This window comes from Neofelis nebulosa, chromosome 5 (assembly GCF_028018385.1).
Source record: "Neofelis nebulosa isolate mNeoNeb1 chromosome 5, mNeoNeb1.pri, whole genome shotgun sequence".
Classification (NCBI taxonomy): domain Eukaryota; kingdom Metazoa; phylum Chordata; class Mammalia; order Carnivora; family Felidae; genus Neofelis; species Neofelis nebulosa.
The window spans coordinates 37,967,163-37,993,604 of NC_080786.1; the positions used below are offsets into that span (position 1 = coordinate 37,967,163).

The 26,442-nt window shown below is 36.5% G+C and overlaps 2 protein-coding genes across 13 annotated transcripts in view; both read left to right on the top strand.

The window, feature by feature from the left end:
- The window catches only part of PLS1 (plastin 1), a 106,881-nt gene extending 92,812 nt beyond the window's left edge, over positions 1–14,069 (top strand). For all 4 annotated transcript variants that reach the window (XM_058730115.1, XM_058730116.1, XM_058730114.1 and 1 more), the window contains 4 exons: positions 5,038–5,171; positions 6,346–6,469; positions 13,001–13,125; positions 13,595–14,069. In XM_058730115.1, the coding sequence (XP_058586098.1) occupies positions 5,038–5,171; positions 6,346–6,469; positions 13,001–13,125; positions 13,595–13,730 (519 nt within the window). In that variant the 3' untranslated portion in view covers positions 13,731–14,069. The remainder of the gene's footprint in view (positions 1–5,037; positions 5,172–6,345; positions 6,470–13,000; positions 13,126–13,594) is intronic.
- A 4,528-nt stretch (positions 14,070–18,597) lies between these two features.
- TRPC1 (transient receptor potential cation channel subfamily C member 1) overlaps positions 18,598–26,442 on the top strand; it is a 62,778-nt gene continuing 54,933 nt past the window's right edge. For 3 of the 9 annotated variants that reach the window (XM_058730104.1, XM_058730103.1, XM_058730107.1), the window contains exon 1: positions 18,754–19,044. In XM_058730104.1, the coding sequence (XP_058586087.1) occupies positions 18,870–19,044 (175 nt within the window). In that variant the 5' untranslated portion in view covers positions 18,754–18,869. Of the gene's footprint in view, positions 19,045–26,442 lie in introns of all 9 variants that reach the window. The other 6 variants (XM_058730105.1, XM_058730110.1, XM_058730109.1 and 3 more) reach the window with 4 other exon arrangements.

The window sequence follows — 26,442 nt, forward strand, 5'->3', positions numbered from 1 at the left end:
TTAAACATTTTTGGGCAGGACAGTGACTTGATTACAGTCGGTGGGAGACTATCAGTGGCAGATGAATGATAAAGAGAAGTGGTTGTCTTCCAGTATTCTTCCTCAAATAGGGGATATGTGGTGTCCTTCATGTTCATGTCTGTCCTCTTGAATTGCTGCTTTAATATTCAACTTTAGTTTTGTTTTTGCTTTTCCTTTTTAACATCTGTATCAGGATTATTTGCTTTCTAAAGTAAAATTATGTAGGACTTTAAAATTTTTGTATTTTAACTTTATCTTTTAAAGTATGAATAATTTGAATACATAATACAAATTATGAACTCACATTGCTATAATTTATCAGTATGGCTATTTTGAAACTGATTTGCATCCTCATGATTTAAAAACTATCTCTAGTTGAATAAATGGAAATATAACCATAATCCTGTATAGAAACATTAAATCTTATGAAGATATTACATTTTTGCAAATTAATTTATAGGTGGAAAATAATTCCAGTTAGAATTCCATTAAGTCTCCTTTTGTGTATATATGGGCATATATACGTGTGTTGCAGGTTGGGATTGATAAAGTTATTCTAAAATTCCGATGCAAGAAGAAACAGGCCCAAAACATCAAGAACATTTTCTGAGAATATTGAGGCAGGAGGTGTTAGAAAAAATATATAATTTTATTATAAAGCTAAAATAATTGAAATAGTTTAATACATATATAAGAATGAAACGGAATAGAGTAGTCTAGAAACCTAAAATATAAGAACTTAATATATGACAAGATTCTTGCTAAATTTGATAATAGGGAAAGGAAAGATCACCCAAAAAATGATGCCAGAACAACTAGTTAACTACTTTGTTAGGGGAAAAAGTGGTCTTCACCATTAACCAAACAGAATGAATTCCAAATGGATTAAGGTAAACAATTAAAGGATTAAATGTAATAAAAAAATGATTACTCTTGGAATGATTTAAAAAACTACAAAAAATTGATATAATAGATTACATATAAATTTAAAACATCTGTGCAAAAATAAACATCATAATTAAAAACAATAAACTTGGTAAATTATTTGCAACAACTATGGTAAGTAGTTAATATTCTTAACATGTAAGTAGTCCATACAAATTAATTACTGAAACTCAATTGCTATTACTAAAATTGTAATAGCAAAATGTGAACTTGAACAATGTGAATGAACAGTTCACAGAAAAAGAATGATTGATAATACACTTATGAAAACTTTGTACCTGCAATAAAGAAATGCAATTTCATGGGCACCTGGGTAGCTCAGTCTAAACATCCGATTTCAGCTCAGGTCATGGTCCTGTAGGTTCGTGGGTTTGAGCCCGGAGTTGGGCTCTGTGCTGACAGCTTAGAGCCTGGAGCCTGCTTCAGATTCTGTGTCTCCTTCTCTCTCTGCCCCTCCCCCGCTCATGCTCTGTCTCTCTCAAAAATAAACATTTTTTTAAAAATGCAATTCAAATAAACAATTGGATTACATTGCATCCAATATTAGAGAAAGTATTACATTTATATAACTTTTTTAGAATCAGTTTGGTAATACTGATCGCTATCTCCAAAAAAGTCCTTTGACTTAATGGTTTCACTTCTTATTATCTTTTCTAATGAAATAATCAGTCAGACCAGAAGTTGTATACCAAATTGCTTATCTTAGCAATGTTTATAGAGAAAAAAAAAACTAGAAAACCCACATGATGAAGTAAAATATACCATTAAAAAGTAGTAGTATTTTTAGTGTTTTAATAATAGTGACATGGAAATGAACAGGATACAAAATTGCATATATACATAGGAATCAAATTTGTTTAAAATACACACACACATTCAAAAAGGACTTCTATTCTTCAAATCTCTAGAATGACTATGTATGTATAGACTTTATAATTAAATTATTTGTTAAAGGGACTATATCATAATAGTGAAGTAAATGGGTAGTGTAATTATAAGAGATTTATATTTATATTTTTCAGTATTTCTAGGGATTGGACCACCTACAGTTAACATGTTATTTGATTTGCCTGTAATTCTTTTGTGAGTAGAATTCAGAAAATTTTGTTAACTAATTTTATGTAATGTTTCAAAATCAAAATGTCAGGTGCAATTTTTTTTTTTAATTGAAGTATAGTTGACACACAATGTTACAGTAGTTTTAGGTGTACAACATAATGATTGGACAACTATACTATGCTCACCACAAGTATAATTGCCATCTATCACCATACAATGCTATTACAGTCCCATTAATTATATTCCCTATACTGTATCTTTCATCCCGGTGACCAGTTCATTCCATAACAGGAAGCCTGTATTACCTACTCTCTTTAACCCTTTTTATCCATCCCCCTCCTCCCCTGTACAACCACCAGTTCTCTGTATTTATTTTGTTTTTGCATTTATTTTGTTTGTTTTTGCTCACTTGTTTTTTAGGGTCTAAATATATGTGAGATCATATTTGTCTTCTCTGGCTGACTTATTTCATTTAGCATAATACCCTCTAGGTCTGTCCATATTGTCACAGAAGGCAAGATCTCATTCTTTTTTATGGCTAATATCCCATTGTATACAGGTACCACATCTTCTTTGTACCATCTACTGATGGGCACTTCCATATCTTGGCTTTTGTAAATAATAACTGTAATAAACATAAGAGTGCATAGATCTTTTTGAATTGGTGTTTTCATTGTCTTTGTGTAAATACCAGTAATGGAATTATTGGATTGTATGGTGTTTATATTTTTAATATTTTGAAGACCCTCCATACTTATTTTCCACAGTGGCTGCACCAATTTACATTCCCACCGACTGTGTACAAACATTGCTATTTTTCCACATCCTAACCAACACTTGTTATTTCCTGTATTTTTCTATTTTTTTTTTTTTTTGGAATAGTTTGGGAAAAATAGGTATTACTCTTCTTTAAATGTTTGGTAGAATTCACCTGTGAATCCATCTGGTCCTGGACTTTTGTTTGTTGGGGGATTTTTGATTACTGATTTAATTTTATTACTACTAACTGATTTGTTCAGAATTCTTCCTGATTCAGTTTATATAAGATTGTATATTTCTAGGAATTTATCCATTTTTTCTAGGTTGTTCAATTTTTTGGCATATGATTTATGTAGTTGTCTCTTACAATCCTTTGTGTTTCTGTGGTGTCAGTTATTATTTCTCTTTGATTTCTGGCTTTATTTATTTGATTCCTCTCTCTTTTGAAGAGTCTGGATTAAGGTTTATCAATTGTGTTTACCTTTTCAAAGACTAACTCTTGGTTTCTTTGATCTTTTCTATTTTTGTTTTTATTCTCTTATATCATTTATTTCTGTTCTGATATTTATTATTTTCATTCTTTTTTTTTAATATATGAAATTTATTGTCAAATTGGTTATTTTCATTCTTTCTATTAACTATGATGTTTGTTCTTTTTCTAGTTTCTTTAGGAGTAAGCAGATGCAAAATATAACAGGAAAACAAACTACTCATTTTATCTGGAATTTTAAATATGCGACATCACAAGTGATTATGTAAAATTCTTCCTTTCACCATATACTAGCTACTTATAGAATGAAACATAACACCTGTAATAAATTTAAAATGTTTAAAAAATGAAGGAGTACCTACCCAACAAAGTATCACAGAGTCTAATTTTTTTTTTACTTTTATTTATTTATTTTATTATTATTTTTTTAATATATGAAATTTATTGTCAAATTGGTTTCCATACAACACCCAGTGCTCATCCCAAAAGGTGCCCTCCTCAATACCCATCACCCACCCTCCCCTCCCTCCCACCCCCCATCAACCCTCAGTTTGTTCTCAGTTTTTAACAGTCTCACAGAGTCTAATTTTATAGACTTTGGGCATTCATCAGCAGACATCACTTTACTTCATTTGTAAAGTTCATAAAGTTGTGCCACTTAAATAGTCTTTTTTCATTATTTCTTCAGTATTTCTTTTCACTTGGAACCCTGTATCCTATTGTGTAATTTTTCTCATTTTCCCAATGATCTAAGATTCATGTTTCTAAAGCATTTGAAGTGCTTGGTAATCATTTCTCCCCTTAACTCCATGAAACTGCACTCTCCAATTTTTTCTTGCTTTCTTTGTGTTTATTCTTACCTCTCACAGGTTCTGCATGTGTTAGCCTGACACCTCTGGAATTCCCAAGGCTCAGTTCTTGGCCCAGTGCTCTTAACTTTCTATATTTACATCCTCAGAGAGCAGATCCATTTTAAGAGTCTTTAGTAGTACCATAAACATAGGAAAGCTGCATTTCTTACTCTTTCTCTAGTTGGTACCTCTCCAGATCTTAGAGGTTTTGCCAATTTGGAATCAACTGTTGCCAAAAAATAGAACACATCTTTTCCCTAATGGTAACATCCATTTCCAGGTACCCTTTTATTGTGGTCGAATCAACATGTTAGGCCTCTAGTAACCCTGAGCACCCTTCTCCCCATCATTTCCCTTAAGAATTTTGGTCAAACTAACTATAAAACAGACGGCCCTTCATTGAAACACATTTTACACCTAAGTGATTATTATTATAATTTGCTAGAAAATTCTCCCGATGAAACAGGTATCAGTGGCAAATATGTTGGTTTTTCTCCCTCCTGTTCACACTGTTACATAATCAGGACTTTGATGCTATTTTCTACAAATTAGGAATCTATCCAATTTCTTTTTAATACTGTGCATTTCTATAGCATACATTTCTTATTACGTAGACTAAATCTATAGTATGATTACTAGGAAAAAGAAAGAATTGAAAATTATTGTCTCCTTGTATTTTAAAAAAATGCATACTCCTCAGAGCTCTGATATCTTCAGCTCTAAAATGGGAATAGTTATAAAATGGGAATAATTATTTCCTTAATTTCAGTGTTATTATGAAATGATATTCTGTCATATAAACTAAAGATATCTTCATAATTATTTTTCAGATAACTGAACAAGGCTAGCATATTCAAGAGATATAGTTTTAAAACCCGTTTTTATACTAAAACTTTTACTTATTATTTGTAGATCGAAAACTGTAACTATGCAGTGGAGCTTGGGAAGAATAAGGCTAAATTCTCCTTGGTTGGCATTGCTGGGCAGGACCTAAATGAAGGGAATGCAACACTTACTCTGGCATTGGTATGGCAGCTGATGAGAAGGTAAAAGCTGATATGTTTATAGCAACACTTTTTCCTTCAACAAGTCATATGAACTAGTATTTTATCTATTTTTGAAGAATAAAAAACAGGGGGTCCTGGGTGGTTCAGTCAATTAAGTGGGTGGCTCAGGCGGTTAAGCAGCTGACTCTTGATTTCGGCTCAGGTCATGATGTCCTGGTTCATGAGATCCAGCCCTGCACTGGGCTCCGTACTAACAGCCTGGAGCCCACTTGGGATTCTCTCTCTACCTCTCCTTCTACCCCTCTCCCCCTCTGCATGTTTGCATGCTCTCTTTCTCTCAAAAATAAACATTTTAAAAAAGAGTAACAAACAAGAAATATACAATGCAAAATATATTTTTAAATGACTTACTGTTGATAATATATTTTGTTTAAAAGTGGTTCAGTCTAGGAGCGCCTGTATGGTTCCATCTGTTAAATGTGCAACTGTGGCTCAGGTCATGATTTCACGGTTTGTGGGCTCGAGCCCCACCTCGGGCTCTGTGCTGACAGCTCAGAGCCTCAAGCCTGCTTCCGTTTTTGTGTCTCCCTCTCTCTCTGCCCCCCCCCCCCCATCATGTTCTGTCTCTTTCTCTCTCTCTCAAAAATAAACATTAAAAAGGTTTTTTTTTAATAAATAAAATGAAATAAAAGTGGGTCAATCTAGGGGTGCCTGGGTGGCTCAGTCGGTTAAGTGTGTGACTTCGTCTCAGTTCATGATTTTGCAGTCTGTGGGTTCGAGTCCCACGTTGGGCTCTGTGCTGACAGCTCAGAGTTTGGAGCCTGCTTTGGTTTCTGTGCCTCCCTCTCTTCATGCCCCTGCCCCACTTAAGCTCTGTTTCTCTCTCTCTCTCTCTCAAAAATAAATAAATTTAAAAAAAATTTTTTTTAAGTGGGTCAGTCTCTAAAACTAATCACTTTTATTAATTCCTCTTAAAAACTGTTTTGTTAGGGGTTGTTTTTTTAAAAATACCATATGGTAGTTTTTGTTTCTGATTACTGAGCTTTGTAACTTTAGAATGTGACTAAGTGCAAATAGCAGAGTAAAATTAGAAATATTTATTAGAACCAAAATGTTTCTTAAATATTTAAATGTTGATATAAATGATGTGAGAGCAAATTTCACCTCTTTTCTCTCCCCTTTCCCTGTCAAATGTACATCTTTTCTGTTATAGGTACACATTGAATGTGTTGTCAGATCTTGGAGAAGGTGAAAAAGTAAATGATGAAATTATTATTAAATGGGTCAATCAGACGCTTAAAAGTGCAAAAAAACATACTTCTATTTCCAGCTTCAAGGTAATCAAAAGCTATTTAAAATTTTGTTTTTGTAAGAAAGTAAGTGTAGGAAGGAATTTTTATTAGAAATTACATTGGTTTAGATTCAGAATTACATTAACATTATATCTCAGAAACACAATTTATGAACTTAGGCCTGCTAGTTATTTGGCATGTGTAAAGCAAAAGTATAGTTTGAACTCTTATATTTTTGACTGGTTGTCCTATTGAGTATAAATGCAGATTAATATTATCAACTCTGGTCATCTAATCTTAAAAAAATAGAATAGAGCCAAAAAACCCGATTGTCAAATGAAAAACAAAGATAAAAAAACCATTGTTTATATAGGACCTATAATGTTTTGTGCTCCCTAGCAGCAGTCTCAGAATTGTATTGACATCATTTCCAAGGCATAACAGAGCCAGCCAAACCGATTCAAGTGGGAATTGAGAAAACTGGTAGGAAAAAAAATATCTTGTCATCTGGCTTCATAATGGCACTTAACACTCACTTTTGAGCATTTGTGGATGATTCATAAAGCACTTAAAATGTAATCTGTACATATATACCCACTAATTTTCATGCATTTCCATTGTGTTTCGCTTTTGCATGCAAGGTGATGTTAGCTACAACTAAGCATGTCTGCTTGTATACATTCATTCAGTGAGCCTTGTGTTTGTGCTTTTATTATGTGAAAAATATGTGAAAAATCAGCAAATTTTTTTTTAGTGATTAAGAGTGCAAACAGATGAAACCCTAAGCTCTCCTAAGAGTTATCTATCCATCTTTAATTTTTTCTTTGGCTTTGTTCTATATGCTTAACAACATTTTAGAGCAGAAAAAATTTCAGAAATTGATAAATTCAATCTTTACTAAATAGTGAGCCCCAGAGGGATTTTAACATGACAACTAGACTAAGCCAGAGATGTTACCTGAGTCCTAATTCAAGTGTGTTTCTCTTTTTGCCATCTTGGAAGGAACTAATGACTTTGAGTTTTTGTTGGTGCTTGTTAAAAAAAAAAACACAAGAATTTTCAGTCCATGATATGTTTTTATATATTTTAGGCATAAATTACAACTTAAAAATGTAAAACAGGAAAGGGGACGTATAAAATTCTCTAATTGATAGTTATCAAAGTTGTTGTAATGAAATTTTACACATTGTACATTAGTTGATGAAAAATAAGCATGTATATAATTAAATCAAATACAATAATAAAATATTTAGAAACAAATACTTATTAAGCTTTTACTATTAAGTAACATTTATAGGTAAAGAAAAAGATACAGAATATAAGAAATTAATTTGTCCCTCATAGTGTTCACCATTTATTTGAAGAACAAAATTTTCATAATTGGCATTTTCATAACAAGCTAGAAGAATGTCCATCTTGAACAAAGGCAACTCAAAGGTTAGGAGAAATAGTTTGGCTGGAGAGGATGGTTCCTAAGGGAGTAGTGTTGGATATAGTCTGAGTCAAGATTGTGGGGGAGTCTGGCCTTAATAAAAGTGTACTGGTATAAGGACTAATGTAAGAAAAGTGACTGTTTTTAGAAATACTCTTCTGAATGTGGTGGGCAGGATGGATTAGACTAAGAAAGGTGTAAATGCTAGGACAATGCCTAAGAAGCTGAAGCAGGTGTGAAATGATAAAAATCTGATTGGAGTTGAGGGTGGGCACTGGGAATGTTAAGAATAGATAGTTATTTGCTATTTGTTATCTATTGCAAAAGAACAGGTAGGATTTGGCTTCTTGATTTAAGGAAGCACAGGAGAGAGAGGAGTTAAAACTTGATGTTTTAGGCCTGGGTAATTGAAAAACAGATAACACTAACAAATGGGAATGTCAGGAGGTACAGTTGCTTTCTGGAAAAGGTGATGAGTTCAATTTTAAGCTTGTTGAATTTGAAGTAATGTTCAGGAAATAAGCTGGATGAAAGGAAATATTAAAACTGGGAATACAGACTTGGTGATCAGTTGAATAGAAGAGATAGTTGAAAAATGTGAGTACACAGATCCTTTAAGGGAGAGAACTCACAGAGAAAGGCAAACTTGAGAGTTGTACTTAGATCCGAGGTAACAGAAACATAATGCAAATGTGCTTGGCATTTATTTAGTAGATGCTCAATAATAAAACCTTTAAAGAGACTGTAGTTAAGAAATGTGGCAGCAAATGCTAAAAAATAGTTGGGGTGGGGAGGCTTTTTTTTTTTTTTCCAACTGTAGAAATTATATTTGAAGGCTACCATAAATGGTACTCGTAAGAATCTATTAATTATAATCAAGTCAGCGCTATACTGAGAAATTTTAGAAAAGACAAATTTACCCTTTTCAGTTGCAAAGTAATTTTCCCTCAGCAGGAAGATAAGGAAGTGTACGAACACTGAGTAATATGTGGAATTATTGAATCACTATATTGCACACCTGAAACTAATATAACACTGTGTCAAACTACACTGGAATTAAAATAAAATACAAATAAAAGAAGATAAGTAAGTGGAATATCAGCCATAACAATAATCATAATTACCATTGAGTGCTCTATGTCACCATGCTAAGCACTTTACACAGTTTCTTTTAATTCTCTCAATAATTCTATAAGCAAAAAGGAGAACTTTAGAAAAGTTAAACAATTTGCCCACGGTCATACAACTATTGAGCAGAAAAGCTGGATTTCATTTCCAGATCTAACTACAGGTTGAAAGCCAGGCTTTAGAGTTGTATAACCCTGGATTTGACTTCAGCTCAGATACTTATTAGTTGTGTGACACACTGCTCATTCATCTCATAAATATTCAAAGCTTACCCTGTAGTAGGTGCTTTGCTAGTCACTGTGACTACATAATGCCCTCAAAGTGCTCACTGTTCAGTAAAGAAAGCAAATAAGAAAACAGGAATCACTGTGTGGGGTGTCAGCAATACTATAAAAACCAGGGGAGTAAGGAGAACATGAGAGGGCATGTGTTTTGTAAAAACCTTAGTAGTTTATACTAACAGCTGGACTACACCTCTTGATGAATAAAATTGAATTTACTTCTGGCTCACCATTCAGTGTCTTTGTGACTGTGGGCAGGTTATTAATTTCTCTATTCCTCAGTTTCCCCATATTTAAAATGGAGATATTAATAATACCTATCTTCTGAGTTTGTGTCAGACTAAATAAGTTAACGAATATAAAGAGCTCAACAATACCTGGTACATATTAAGGGCTCAGTAAAAGGGTTTACTACACTACTGGTATGGCAATATATAAAGGGCATCATATGTGGAGAGTTTCCTGTTGAGCTATTTCGAGAACTCTGGCTGCCACATCACTGTGTTTGCACTTCTATTTTCAATAATGACAGAAAGAACAATGACATGCAATGTTCTAATAGTAATGTGTATCACATTAAGATACAATTCATTATCTTGAAAATCAAACCAAACTCTAGGCTGTCTTTGAGAGTCTAGACATTTTTTTTTTTTTTTAATGTTTTTTATTCATTTTTGAGACAGAGAGAGACAGAGCATGAGCAGGGGAAGGGCAGAGAGAGAGGGAGACACAGAATCCACAGCAGGCTCCAGGCTCTGAGCTGTCAGCACAGAGCCCGACGCGGGGCTCGAACTCACAGACCACGAGATCATGACCTGAGCTGAAGCCGGACACTCAACCGACTGAGCCACCCAGGCGCCCCGAGAGTCTAGACATTTTTGCTTATGTAATTTATTTATAATAACTTAAGGAAAGATGATGAAAATGTATATGCTAAACTGAGGATTTTACTATAGGCGCTGTCCCCTTTGCAAAAGTAAAATGTCTTTTACTGATAATACACAGATCAGAAGAGTTGAAAGATAGGCCTGTTTTCTTGGAAATAGGAAGATAAGGGATCCAATATAACCCTTGAAACTTAAATCTTTCATTCAATTCAATAAAGTTTTTCCCATAAGGAAATAGATGAAAACATTGTTTCCTTACATCTAAGTGAAGAAATGTTTAAAATACCACAAAATAAAATAAAAAATAAAATAAAATAAAATACCACAAAATATTATATACTTTCAGCTATGAGTAAAGTCTGAGGATCTTATGTATTACATGGTGACTATAGTTAACACTATATAGTATAATTGAAATTTGCTAGAATAGAAATTAAATGTTTTTACAAAAAAAAAATACACACACACACACATATATGTAGGTGATGGATGTGTTAATTAACTAATGGGAGTAATCCTTTCACAACATATAGGTATATCAAATATTCAGGATGTACACTTTAAATGTCTTACAATTTTATTTGGTAATTATACTTCAATGAAGCTGAAAAAACAAAAGAACAAAATAATTTTCCCCAATCTTACAAAAAACCTCACACATATGTAAATAACTAATCAAAATACAGCACAGTTAAACCAATTGTCTGTTTTTGAATCATCATAGAAATATTATATGAAAAGGAAGTACACAGAAAATTAAAATTTATTATAGAATGACATAAATGTTAAGTTTAATTTTAGGAAGAATAATGGTGTACATTAGAGTCATCTAGAAATCGTATTAAAAATGTAGATTCCTAACCCCATCCACAGATAACCTGACTCATTAATTTGAGTATAGGAATAAATTTGTGCTTTTAACAGCGTGTCAGGTGGTTTTCATGTAGGTGGCCTGCAGACCACACATTGAGGCAAAAATAGGAAAAATTTTCAGAAATAAGGAAGATGCCAAAAAAACCAGATCCAGATTACCAGCATCAAATAGATTTAAGGACCCTAATTATTTTTACCCCTCTACTTCTATTCCCCCCCAAAAAAAAATCTGTTTCACAAAACAGAACATTCCTGAAAGTAAACAATATAAATTTTTCTAGAATTAATAAATGTAGTGGCTCATAGATCAGGGCCCAAAAAAGTAGCCTTCTTCACATGGCTTCAAATTGTTTTTTTTCAAAAAATTTATTAATTTGTCTAGGAACTATAGTAGATGATTTCACTTATATTAATAGTCCCAAGAATCCTGTGACAGTCTCTTGGCAGCGATTAGGATGCTGCCTAGCAAACACCTAGCAAGCAATGGTGCTTGCTTTTGACTTCAGGTAACAGAAACCCAATTTAAAGTGGTTTAAACCAAAAGGAAAGGTACAGAGTAGCAGAAATCCAGAGGTATCGTAGATTTCAGGGTTGGTTGAGCCAGTATTTGAAGAATTTCATGTAGGACTGAGGTTTTTGTCCATCTCTGCTTTGCCATTTACAGTGCCAATTTCACCCAAAGCTGGTTTTCCACTTGGTTATAGGATAACTGCTGGTTGTGACAAAGGTTTCATCCTCTCATTCACATCCAAGAGGAAGGTTTCTGGCTTTCCATAGCTCTTCCAGAAAATAGCAAGGGCCTCACATTAAATTAAATTAGGCCCAAATTAAATCACTGTGCTAATAAGATGAGATTACTCTATTTGGTTCAGACTAGTGTTTTTGTTAATCTAAGGAGTCTTTTTAGACGTTTTCTTCCTAAATACTCCTCCCCATGAAATTTTAATGCCATAGATATTACTGTATGTTTATACACTTTATGCTTTATACATAAAAAAGAGTAAGTTTATTACCCTACCCCCAGAATGCATGGCCTAGACTAATTCAGGATCACCCTTGGAGCTGTGGATTGGGTCAGCTTTCCTTGAAGCACATGTCCATGTGAGGGAGGTATGGATGTGGGTTCTGTTAGGATGGAGAAAGTAGTAAGGAATGAGTAAATTCTGGGTAAGCAAGCAACTGTGGCCACTATTCAAGCTGAGACACAGAACAAGTAATTTTTTTTTCAAGTACTGGTAAGTGGTAAAATCAATTGACCAGGATTTCTGATTTGAACTGCAGTAATCTATCCACTAGAATTCAGTTGTTCATTTTTAGTTCACCTTGGAGGTAACTTCAAAAATGAAGAGAATCTTGGGCATTAGAGTCAGACAGTCATGGGTTCGGTTATTGGTTTTGTACTTACTGGTTGTGTAAACAAGTCACTTGAGCTCTGTGAACTACATTTAATTCCTCTCTAAGAGAGATTATAATTTCTTTATTATCAGGCTGTTAGGAGAATTAAACAAGCTGAACATGTAAAGCAACAAGAATAATGCCTTTGTAAATGTTAGTTCCTTTCCACGACTATTTTCAGTTTTGTTTCTGAATTTTAAGTGAAGACTTAGGAATTCATGGTCTAAGACATATATATTACTAGAACTTGCAAAACTATTAATTTAAAATTCATCTCCTATTCCCTTTCAAAAGTTGTTTATTTTTTGCAGAATGGATACTGTAGTTAGCATACTTTAAGAACTGTCACATCTGCAAGCCTTATTTGGATATGGTGACAACTCTACATGTAAGCTCTGTAAAGACTGAAGGAAAAGCATATTTTAAATGGTTTATGATGTGTGCTGTTTGCAGAAAAGCCGAACGTTCCGTATCAAGAAAATTTATGTTGCTCTCAGTTATATGGTTATGACCTGGTCTGCCATTTATGAAAATTAAAAGTAAGATGTTTATGAATGTTCATCAATTCTTTATTTTCTAGGACAAATCTATCAGCACAAGCTTACCTGTCCTAGACTTAATAGATGCCATCGCACCAAATGCAGTTCGTCAAGAAATGATCAAGAGAGAAGACTTATCTGAAGAGGACAAGCTAAACAATGCTAAGTAAGCCTTTTATGGTTGGTTGGTTGGCTTGTGTGTTTGTTTATTTAGTTAGTTATTAGTTTGAGAGAGGGGGGCGGGTAGAGGGACAGGGGCCAAGGGAGAGAGAGAATCCCAAGCAGGCTTTGCGCTCATCATGGACCCTGATGTTGGGGCTCAATCCCATGATCCTGGGATTGTGACCTGAGCCGAAATCAAGATTTGGGCACTGATCCAACTGATCCACCCAGGCGCCCTGCCTTTTATGGTTTAACACAGTGGCTCTTTAATTTCTTAAATCCTTACACATAAGGTTACTATGTCTTTATAACATTTTTAAGTACAACTTAAATGGGGAATATGATTAAAGACTTTCAAACTTAACATTCTTGTAAAGTTAATCTTATCAAAATATTTCATTCTTTTATTAACATATATTAAGTGAGAACATAGTAGATAACAAATACTAAGATATTTTTCTTGTCATTTGAAGATACGCCATTTCAGTTGCTCGAAAGATTGGTGCCCGGATATATGCCTTACCTGATGACCTCGTAGAAGTGAAACCAAAGATGGTTATGACCGTGTTTGCATGCTTAATGGGAAAAGGACTGAATAGAATAAAATAATGAGAAACATTTAATATGACTTTCTGCCACATTAAACACATTGAATGCCTCACAGTTTACAGATTTCTGAAATGTAGTGGGTATAAAACCAGAGATTATTTGTATGCTTAAAATAGTTGTATAATTCATTAATGAATTAAATATCTTGTTTCTACTGGTTAGAATCTGTCAACCTTTTTGGATAACACAGTTAATTTACCAGTAGATACTGATATGTTCATTATCAAGTTGATATTTCATAATTAAATTATTTTCATTTCCTGAAAGTCTTATTAAAAGCAAGACTAATTCATTGTTTCTCATGGTTCAAAAAGATCAATACAAAAATTTTTTGCAGGTCCTGCTGTGTTTTGATTTGTGTGTGGGTGCGTGTGTGTGTGTGTGTTAATTTTGATCATAAATGTATTCAAAGTCATAATCCAGTTTATTTTATTTTTTCCTCCAACTATATGAACCTTAACTTTTCTGTAAATTTCTATATGGTCTCAAATTTTTAAGTGACAAGTATTGTTCATTGACATTAAACTTTTTTATATATGAGAACTAACTCTTGAAGAAACCCCAAAGTACATTCTCTTGTAGAAGTAGCAGGAGCTTTTTACTTAAAACTTAATTTTAATTGTAGATACTACATATGCTAGTTTGGTAATAGAACTTTAACTATGACATGCAGCATATATGTTGGTAGATTGTTATTACAGAAAGATCTGTGTACATATGTATTTTTTGCATCTGAATTACCCAGGTTTTCTTAAATGGTATATAAAACTAGTCAGTCAGCCAACCATTAAGTGTTTATTGTAGTCCCACGATGTGTGTAACACTTGTCATTATGTAGATATCTGGTACATGAAGATTTCTTTTAGAAATATTCATTTTGGATGTGCATACAGTTATTTTCCAACTGACTTCTTCCACGTATTTATAGCAAAAAATTGGCTAGAACATCTCAAGACATGTTGACACTATACTGTTAGCTTCATATTACACATGTTAATTTTGATCTATAGGAAGCCCTAATTTAGAATATGCCCACTGAATATCTTTAGTAGAAAGTAACACAAAGCTAATATTGAACATAGAGTATTTTCAAATGTTTTTTCCACAGCCTCCTACAAATTGGCAGTGTTTGGTTACTGCTTGTGTTACTTGGGAACAACTAACCTTCAGACCTATTTTTGTGTGAATTTTTATCAGTAGACAGATTCTGCTGCTAAAAATTGAATTCAGAAATCTATTTTCTCCATCTTCCACTGTTAGTGTAAGTGAGCAATACTGCTTTGCAACAGAAATGCTGTCACTTTGTCTCAGTGTGAATGAGTAGTCTAAATCCCTCTTCTACCATTGAAAACCATACATGTTGGTAAGAGTGAGACTTCTCATGTGTTTAGAATAGAATTTTTTAAATGAAATCAACAAGTGGAACTTTGAAATATATTCTTCTACAAAAGAGATTTCCTTTCCTTATATATTTTAGTGATTGTTTTCTCACATGAAGATTAAGATATGTTCTTGCTCTAAGAAATTAATTAATGTTTTCCCTTTTGATTTTTTTCACCATTATATTTACTAAGTTATCTGATTTACATGAGATTTGGCACTTTAGAGTGTTCTTTTTCTCCTAAAATAATAAAAATTCTGTGTATGTACAAATGTGTCAGTGTTTATTTCATTTAAAGAATATACAACCTTGAAAATTAATCTATCGTAAGTTTATTTTCAAGAAAAGAAAATAACTTTTTTTAATTAGTAAAATAAAATTTGTATTAGATTTTTTTGGGGGAATGAAGGTGGTTCTCTGTTTTGTTTTTATTTTTTTTTACCAAATCATACTGCCTTCTGGTTCTTTAATATGAAGTTTTTTAGTAAAGAAAACTGCATTATTACTACAATTTAGTTTGTACTGAAATAATTTGAGGTAACCAGTTGATTAATATACATTTGTTATGAATCAGGTAAAATGCTAGAAATATGGGGATTCAGCTGAGAAAAATATAGACAGTTTCCTGACTTCATAAATCTTGCATCCGAGTGGAGAGAGATAATAAATAGGAATTTTAGGTAGTGATAAAATGCAATAGGGTAAATAAAATAGTAATGTGATAGAGACTGACTTGGGAATGGGGGTGAAGACTTTAGTTTGGATGCTCAGGAATGGTCTCTGTGAGGATGTGATATTCAGACTGAAATAGGAATGAGGAGGAGACAGGTGATACATGTTCAGCAGAGGGAACAAAATACAAAGGCTCTGAGCCGGGAAAAGTCGTAGGCATTTAAGGAAAAGAAATAGGTAAATATGGCCTAAGAAGAGTGAGGGAGAGGCACAGAGTTTGGAGACGTAGATAGGATCTGTCCTACTTTTTTTTTTTTTTTTTAATGTTTATTCTTGAGACAGAGAGAGACAGAGCATGAATGGGGGAGGGTCAGAGAGAGAGGGAGACACAGAATCTAAAGCAGGCTCCAGGCTCTGAGCTGTCAGCACAGAGCCCGACTCTGGGTTCGAACTCACAGACCATGAGATCATGACCTGAGCCGAAGTCGGACGCTTAACCGGCTGAGCCACCCAGGCGCCCCTGGTCTGTCCTACTTTTAAGACCAGCTCTGAATCTGGATTTTTCTCTTCTCCAACTGAAGTTGTTGGCTCTTCTTTTGTACCTGCAGGTTGGTGAATTGCTTTAAGTAATGTGTTGCTTCTGAATCTTACATGCCATTGTTCCCCATAACTCTGTTATTGATCTTACTATCACCAATGCACAATAAACTCATCATATAGGGGATGTTAAAATACTCCAATTTATGCTGCATAAAATATGTACCAGTGAGGCAAGAGAGAAAAATATGCTGCATCTGAGATGATTCAAAAAGTTTTCTAAGGAACAGAATGCATTTGCAATACTGGCTTACTTTGAAAAAGGAAAAATCCTCGAATACTTTGCCTCCTAGGATTATCTATGAACATAGGGTGGAATTCCTCTGAATCTAAGAAACTAATCCAGCTGCTGTGAGAGTTCTTATGGATGAGAAATCACAAACCCAGAAGCTTGAAAAGACCAGATTAAAATGTTTTTTATACTTTTGAACCATCTGAATTTTTACCCTCCAACACTCTGGAACTTTTGGATGGATCAGGGTTAGAGTTGTTCTGCTACTGAGTAAAAATTTTACTAGACTATGAAGAATGTAACTACATATATTAACAAAATGTGTAAGTAAGCACATATATATAAACCCACATATGTATTTCTGTGTTCAGTAGCCACAAATTAACACTGAAAACTTTTGGTATTCCACCAAATATACAAACTTGGAAACGGTATAGAATGGGGGAGATTTGTGATAGAGATAAGCTAAAATGATTCAATAGGTAATCGGCCATTTTGGAGTAAACACATGACAATGTTTGGAAAGGTGGCCAATCTTGTCATCTACCTAGGGCCTCTTAGGGAAGATCTAAATAAGACTTTGAATGGTAAGAAAGATTTATATTTAGAAAATTTGGTAGTGTTGACAAGAACAGATATAGAGCAAATCAACCTGAATAGAATAGGAAGTACTTCCCTCAAATATAAGATATTCTGAAGTAAATTTATGTATTGGCTTTAAAAACCTACAGCACCAGGGGCACATTTTTGATTTTTGTATAGTTGTTGTGAGAAGCAATAAGAATTATTCGAGAGATATAATTTGTAGTTTTACCCCCTAGTTTTAAAGGTGAAAAAATCTACTTTTTCAAAGCAGTTTAAGAAGAATTTTTAATGTTTATCTTTGAGAGACAGAGAGAGATGGGGGGCGGGGAGTAGAACGAGTGGGGGAGGGACAGAGAGAGAGAGAGAAAGGGAGACACAGAATCCGAAGCAGGCTGGGCGCTGTCACCCCAAAGCCAGACTTGGGGCTCAAACCCACCAACAGTGAGATCATGATCTCATGACCTAAGCGGAAGTCAGACGCTCAACGATTAACAGACAGCTACCCAGGCCAGCCCCCACCCCCAGCCTCGAATCTGCTTTAAATAACTTTGCTTTAAAGATAATTATTCAGGTACGTAGTATTTCAGTTAGCGCTTCAGTCAGCTTTTGCTCAACACACATTTATAAAATCAAATTTATAAATGTGAAGACAAACCTCTGGAAGGACTGTAATTAGAGTAGATCCTAAAAATACGCTTATCCAATGGTTACGTGTTGGTACACTTGAATTACATGTGAATAAAGGTATACCATCAGGAATGTTATGCCAATTTTATATCACAGGCAAGTTGTTAAAAAATAGTCTAGAAATGAGTATAGCTAGCCCAAACACACAGACAAGGTCAAGTCTGGTGGCGTGGCCAGGCAGAGGACCCAAACACGAAATATTCAGACAATTCCATAGGCGGGGTCGACTAAACGTTAAGTCGTCAGAGGCTCAATTAACCATACCCATGCGTATTTATGTGCAGCAGGAGACGGTAAATTACCTCAAATCAGAAACCCAGGTGTGGGGAGGACGCACTGGGGGCTTCGCCTTTTCCTTAGCAATTAGAAGCCTTCAGAGGCCGCAGCTGGCAGACGAGGAACGGGGGGCGGGACGCAATAGACCCCGCCCCCACAACAGGCCCCGCCTACCATCGAAACGGCCCCGTTGTCGTCGCTATAGCGGAGCGGAAGATGACGTGAGGAGAGTCGCGAACATCTCCAGGCGCAGCTGGGCTGGCGGTTCCCACATCCCGGGAGCCCGACGTGCGCAGAATCGCTCTAGGAGCTCCTTTCCCACAGATCTCTCATCCTCCTCCCGGGCCGGGCCGCCCCCTGCGCGGCCCCTGCGGCTCCTGGCACGGCCCCGCGCTCGGCTGCCGCCCTGGCGCGCGCCACTCTGTCGTCCCCGGAGGGGCGCGGACCGGCTCGGCCCGGGCGCCGGAGGCTGGGGAGGGGGCGCTGGCCCCGGGGCCGCGCATGCGCCGCCACCAATCTGGGGCTGTCGGTGGAGGGCGAGTGCTGGTTTCGAGGGGAGGCGACGCCCTTTGGGGCCAACGGGCCGCGCGCTGAGGCGGCTGTGGGAACGACTCATCCCTTTTCCAGCCCTGGGGCGGGGCTGGGGTCGGGGTCGGGGCTGGTGGGGGCCCCGCCTCCGTCTCCTGGCCTGCCCCCTTCATGGGCCGCGATGATGGCGGCCCTCTACCCGAGCACGGACCTCTCGGGCGCTTCCTCCTCCTCCCTACCTTCCTCCCCATCCTCCTCTTCGTCGCCGAACGAAGTGATGGCGCTGAAGGATGTGCGGGAGGTGAAGGAGGAGAACACCCTGAATGAGAAGCTTTTCTTGCTGGCGTGCGACAAGGGTGAGAGCTAGGCCCCTTTCTCCACTTCAGGGCGCCCCTGCCCTGCACACCCTTCGCCCTCTCCCCAGCCTCACTTTGGGGCACTCTTTCCTCACGCGCCGAGCGTCTGTACCCGCCGCGTCCGTTGTCTCGCCCGGGCCGCCGGGCGCCGCCTCTGAGAGTGGAGCTGGCGGGCGGGAGCAGCCGGCGAGCAGCCCTCCGAGGGCCGCACCTGGGGCGGCGGTTCTGGCCGTGGCCTCCCTTTGTGGGGTTCCGTATTTAGGTAGCGATGTGGGAACCCAGACCCTAGGGTTTTAGCCCCCGCCTCTGCTACTAACCCCCTGAATGACTTGGTCTCCCTCTCGGGGCTTCTGTTCTTTCTCTCTGGAAGCCCAGAGGGGTTTGTCTAGTTTTGGATCTTCTAGTCCGAAAATTCCATGACCTTGTTTAAGGTTCCTCGTGTTTATGGGCTCTCAGCCATACTTGTATTAATTAGCTTCAGCCACCCAGTGCCTTGGTGTTCATGGACTGTTGAATGGCATTCGGTATGTCAATATCCTAGGGGGAGATAAAGGCAGGCGTGGAGAAATTATGCGTTAGTGCCAAACTTTTTTTTTAATTTACGGAACTTTGTTCGTGCTTTTCATTGGAGAAGAAAGTTTATTGCTCCTGAGTCGTCTTCGGGGGAAAAATGGTAGTGCAAAACAGTTACAGGGCAAAAATGTGAAATATATTTAATGAGTTTTCTTTAAAAAGAAAATAAAAACCTAGAAATCAATTGTTTTTATGGCCATAATAAAATCTCTTCATTTAAGCATGCTTTCTGTTGGTACGTATAATAATAGGAATGGGAAATTGCCCTAAGACAGCTTTTATTTCCTACATGTAAGAAAGAGCTGTGATTTTTCTCTTTCTAAATTTATTAAGTTGCCTTACAATGGCCATGCTCACTTAGGCACACTGTTTAGGATCATGCAAACTTCCAAAACATAAACCCAAAGAGCAGCTTACACTGTGAAAGGATTAACTACAGAGGATTTTTTTTGTCTGTATGTATGAGCGTGTTTTTAATAAATCACAGCCTCTCTAACTTCTTACCACTTTTGAAATAGGATTTTATTTACACAACTTTTTGAAAACACATTCACATGTAAACAGTCTACCTATGTGTGTTGTCAGACACTTTTACGTTCTTATGTAATAGTATTAAATTAGGAAAGCCTTTGTTAAAGTCCACCATGGACACAGCTTTGAATAGTCTTGGAAATGTAAAGAAACATAGGATATATGTTTATAACCTCACAAAAGTCATTGTCGATTATGTAAAGTTACTTAGTATTACTGAAGTGGGTTGTCTGAGTTCTCTTCCCTCAAGGATTCTCGGAGAGGGGAAGGGACAAGATTGTGTTACACTAGAATGAGTAAGTGGCTGCTGCATCTACCCCAGCTTACTGAGCTGTGGTTATTTTAAAGCAAGCAAAGTATGTCAAGAAAAGGCATTTAATGTTGCTGTCAAATTGAGGACAGAGGAATGCCATATGTGGTTGGAGTAGGTACTTATATGTATATTTAGAATTATTGCATGGTATACCTCAAATTAAAGTTTTAATATATAATAGTTTTGAAGCCTATCTAGTAGTGTCAGTTGAAATAGCTTCCAATTCTTTGTCAGTTTCCCATTTTGTAAAATCATTAAGATTCTTGGAGAGGTTTGGATTTTTGGGGCTGGGGTGAAAAGTAAATAAGCATGCTTTTTTCCCCCCTCTATAGTAGAGACAAAAAATTTTTTTTTTTTGCTTATCCCAAGCAGGCTCCATGCTGTCAGCACAGAGCCCGATGCCAGGCTTGATCCCAGGAACTGTGAGATCATGACCTGAGCTAAAATCAAGAGTCTGCTGCTTAACCAACTGAGCCACCCAGGCACTCCTAGAATTTTTTTAAATGAGTGCAATTAAATAGGTATTTTCTGTTTCAGGTGTGTTAAATTCTTGGCTTAGATTTGGAAAAAATGGCTTAAATTACATGTATTTATGGTATGTTTACATTGGAAAAATAAATTGGAGTTATAGCAGTACTTTTTTGTTTACATGTTTGTATTCACTAATAGTGTTAAACTTTTTTTAGTGTACCTGAACCAAATCTAAAAGTGAGAAGTTTGCTGAAGTAGCTATAGCTTCCACTGTTGGAGCTTTCACCAAATCAAATGGCAAACATTTACTAAAACGCCATTAGGGTAGATTGCATATACTTTCAAAGATGATTTCATTTCATCCTGACAACCCCATTAGCCAAATCTGTTGTTATACCTATTTTACAAATGAGGAAAATGAGGCTTAGCAATATTTTAAAATCACTTTGCCGAAGGTTACATTAGCTAGGAAATGGTAGAATTGAGATCTATATTGAGCCTCCACTCTTAGCCACTGTGTTACATTAATCTAGTTGTAGCTGAATGAATGAAAATAATTCGTATTAGAGAAGACATCTAAATTTGGACTTGTTAGTTAATGATTAAACTTGCTCTCCTACGAATGTTTTATAAACCTTGTTTCTGTGGATTCTATTTATCCAATAAAAGTAAAAAGCTTTAATAGCACTAGAACAGATCCATTCTAGAATATCTATATTTATCTTCCTTTTCATTTAGCAATCCTACTCTACATGTACAAAATGATTATAATATATTCCACTTAGGGAGAATTCCTAAAAGATAAAGTGGTCATTGTGTACGTTAGTGGGTGGGTGGCTTTTTGAAAGGTCTGTACAGATTGAAGAGCAAAGAAAAAACGTAGGAAAGAAAAAGATTTTATGTTTGATTTTATGGTTTGTATAGCTGGCTTTTATGTAAATGAGCTCAATAGATACAGGCAAGTGCTGATCAGGTAGTGGCTACTTAATAGTGGCTGTTATTTATCTTGAAAGTAGGTCAGAAGCATGTATCATTGGTTCTTAGTGTAAAATTTAGAAGAAAAAGTCAAAGTTCCTGTACCAGTGACATCAAATTAAGTCTGTTCTCACCCTCCCCCCGCCCCCCCACCCCGTCCCTAGTAAAATTCTCAGCAAGCACACTCATATTCTTTATAGACAGAATGCTGCAACTCAGGTGAAAGTTAATTGAAACAAGAGCTGGCTATTTTATGAAATATTAAGCAAGATTCTTATCACCTGCCCCTTTCCTCTCTCTTTGAGAGTTAATGTGATAATGAGCCACTTTTATTTGTGGAGGCTGTGGTTTACTCAGGCCTGCTGGCTGGAGAAAGGGTTAATTTGTTTAGGCTCTTTTAACGCAACTGGAGAGGATGGTAGCTTTTAGTATGCATTCATGAGCTAAGCATGTATTAACCCTTTAATTTGCTGACGATCAGTTCTTGTGCAGAAAAATGGAGTGATGAAAAGACCTTAGTCTGGATTCATTCCCTGTCAGCTTCCCATGAAGGGCATTTTCAGGAAATTCTATGTGCAATTAATGAGTCAGGATGCCCTTGAAATTTCAGTATGGGGGCACAGGAGGGATGGAGAGAGCTGCCCTTGGGCTCAATCTAAAGTCTTGGGTCACCTTTGTGGTAGGATTTTGCTGCATTGTGTGGGAGGGCGCCTTGATGACTGAATGCTTACATGAACTTTGCATACGTTTGGGCTAAGCGTGCTTTTAAGATGGGTGACATTTTTGGGAGAAGTAATACCAAGCTGCCGTATTAATAACACCTTAATATATTTAATGGGGCTTTTTTTTTTTTAGCTATTTGATGTAAAATAAATTTTATATAAACTCATAAGGGATATAAACTAAAGTTTTATTCAACTTGCAGCATCACTGTGAATTGGGTCTCAAGTCATGTACCAGACTCTCATTACAAAGTAAACATTGCTTCTAATTGTTTTTCTAATAGATTCAAGAATATACTGTTTTTTTTGTTTTTTTTTTTTAATTTTTTTTTTTTTCAACGTTTTTTTATTTATTTTTGGGACAGAGAGAGACAGAGCATGAACGGGGGAGGGGCAGAGAGAGAGGGAGACACAGAATCGGAAACAGGCTCCAGGCTCCGAGCCATCAGCCCAGAGCCTGACGCGGGGCTCGAACTCACGGACTGCGAGATCGTGACCTGGCTGAAGTCGGACGCTTAACCGACTGCGCCACCCAGGCGCCCCAAGAATATACTGTTAATAATTCTTAATTTATCAACTTACTATAAAAAAATGTATCACCTTCTATGCTGTGTAATTTTTTCCTATAGCAGATTGAATCTTTTTTGCCAGATGATATTCATTATCATTAATAGTCTTCATTAACAGTCATAAATGGCTAAGAAATTATAGTAATTTCTTTTTTAAAAATATTCAAACATACCATATTTATGAGTATCTTTAATTTTGAAGGTTTCAGTTATAACAACATGATTACAACACATGGGGGGCATCTATGATAAATAGTGGGGTTTGCACATTTGGGTAAAACTACATTTTTTTAATAAGTTTATTTTTAGAGAGAAAGAGAAAGAGAGTGCATGTGCACGTGCCTGAGCGGTAGAGGGTCAGAGAGAGGGAGAGAGAATCCCAAGCAGGCTCTTCACTGTCAGCATAGAGCCCGTCTTGTGGCTCGAGCCCACGAACCATGACCATGAGATCATGACCTGAACAGAAGTTGGATGCTTAACTGAATGAGCCACCCAGGTGCTTCTGGGGAAAACTACATTTTTAAGTCATCTCCACTGTAAAAGTCTTGTGGGTATTTTATTTTATTTTTTTAAGATCTGGTTCAAGCTAATTTGAAGTTTGCTATAGAGTTAACATTTTAACTTTTTTTTTTTTTTTTTAATTTATTTTTGGGACAGAGAGAGACAGAGCATGAACGGGGGAGGGGCAGAGAGAGAGGGAGACACAGAATCGGAAACAGGCTCCAGGCTCCGAGCCATCAGCCCAGAGCCTGACGCTGGGCTCGAACTCACGGACCGCGAGATCGTGACCTGGCTGAAGTCAGACGCTTAACCGACTGCGCCACCCAGGCGCCCCAGAGTTAACATTTTAATCGGTGTTGTCACTATTTGTATTTATAGATCCAGTAACTGAATTTGATCATGTCTTTGTATTTTTTTACTTCGTCATTTTTTTCCTTTTAATAAAATCTTTTAAGTGTCTTCAGTTAATAGTTCAATTGGAATGCTGCTGTTGAGGGATGCCTGGATGACTCAATCGGTTGAGTGTCCAACTTCGGCTCAGGTCATGATCTCACACTTCTTGAATTCGAGCCCCACATCAGGCTCTGTGCTGACAGCTCAGAGCCTGGAGCCTGCTTCAGATTCTGTGTCTCCCTCTCTCTCTGCTTCTCCCCTGCTTACACGGTGTCTCACTCTCTCAAAAATAAATAAAGATTAAAAAAAAAATTTAAAGAATGCTGTGGTTGACACAGTCAAAAAGTTTGTTACAGAAACTTGGTTTCAATAGCTTTACAATTTTTTTTTGATTGATAAATTCTCCCATACTTCACAACTAACTGAAAATTCGGATACTATAAAATTAAACTAAACTGAGCAACATTAATGCTCCCATTTTAGTGATACTGAAATTTACTGTCATATGCCTGAAAATAAAATGAGGTGCTAATGAAGAAAAAAATGGAATCACCTATTCTTAATTAATATTGTAATTTTTCTCCACTGTCTTTCTTAAGAGTTTAAATAGGCCAAGGTGAATTTGTTGCTAAGGATTCATGAATTACTCTGGTATTTATATACTATTTCATTTTTATTTATTTATTTATATTTATTTTTTTAATATAATTTATTGTCACATTGGTTTCCATACAACATCCAGTGCTTATCCCAACAAGTGCTCTCCTCAATGCTGATCACCTACTTTCCCCTCTCCCCCACCTCGCCATCAACCCTCAGATTGTTCTCATTCCTTAAGAGTCTCTTATGGTTTGCTTCCCTCCCTCTGGGTACCTTTTTTTTCCCCTCCCTCTCCCCCATGGTCTTCTGTTAAGTTTCTCAAGATCCACATATGAGTGAAAGCATACGATATCTGTCTTTGTATGACTGACTTATTTCACTTAGCATAATACCTTCCAGTTCCATCCACATTCCTGCAAATGGCCAGATTTCATTCTTTCTCATTGCCAAATAGCATTCCATTGTATATATAAACCACATCTTCTTTATCCATTCATCAGTTGATGGACATTTAAGCTCTTACCATAATTTGGCTCTTGTTAAAAGTGCTGCTATAAACATTGGGGTATGTGCGCCCCTGTGCATCAGCACTCCTGTATCCCTTGGGTAAATTCCCAGCAGTACTATTGCTGGGTCATGAGGTAGTTCTGTTTTTAATTTTTGAGGAACCTCTGTACTGTTTTCCAGAGTGGCTGCACCAGCTTGCATTCCCACCAGCAATGCAAAAGAGATCCTCTTTCTCCTTATCTTCGCCAACATCTCTTGTTGCCTGAGTTGTTAATCTTAGCCATTCTGACAGGTGTAAGGTGATATCTCAGTGTGGTTTTGATTTTTATTTCCCTGGTGAGTGACGTTGAGCATCTTTTCATGTGTCTGTTTGGCCATCTGGATGTCTTCTTTGGAAAAGTGTCTATTCAAGTCTTCTGCCCATTTCTTTACTGGATTATTTGTTTTTTGGGTGTGGAGTTTGGTGAGTTCTTTATATATTTTGGATACTAACCCTTTATCCGATATGTCATTTGCAAATATCTTTTCCCATTCCTTGGGTTGCCTTTTAGTTTTGTTGACTGTTTCCTTTGCAGTGCAGAAGCGTTTTATCTTGATGAGGTCCCAACAGTTCATTTTTGCTTTTAATTTCCTTGACTTTGAAGATGTGTCAAGTAAGAAATTGCTGTGGCTGAGGTCAAAGAGGTTTTTTTCCTGCTTTCTCCTCTAGGGTTTTGATGGTTTCCTGTCTCACATTCAGGTCCTTCCTCCATTTTGAGTTTATTTTTGTGTATAGTGTAAGAAAGTGGTCTAATTTCATTCTTCTGCATGTGGCTCTCTAGTTCTCCCAGTACCATTTGTTAAAGAGACTGTCTTGTTTCCATTGGATACTGTTTACTGCTTTATCAAAGATTAGTTGGCAATGCATTTGTGGGTCCAATTCTGGTTCTCTATTCTATTGCATTGGTCTGTGTGTCTGTTTTTGTGCCAATACTATACTGTCTTGATGATTACAGCTTCGTAGTAGAGGCTAAAGTCTGGGATTGTGAAGCCTCCCATTTTGGTTTTCTTCTTCAATATTATTACTTTGGCTATTTGGGGTCTTTGTGGTTCCATACAAATTTTAGGATTGCTTGCTTTAGCTTTGAGAAGAATGTTGGTGCAATTTTGATTGGGATTGCATTGAATGTGTAGATTGCTTTGGGTAGTATTGACATTTTGGCAATATTTGTTGTTCCAATCCATGAGCATGGAATGTTCTTCC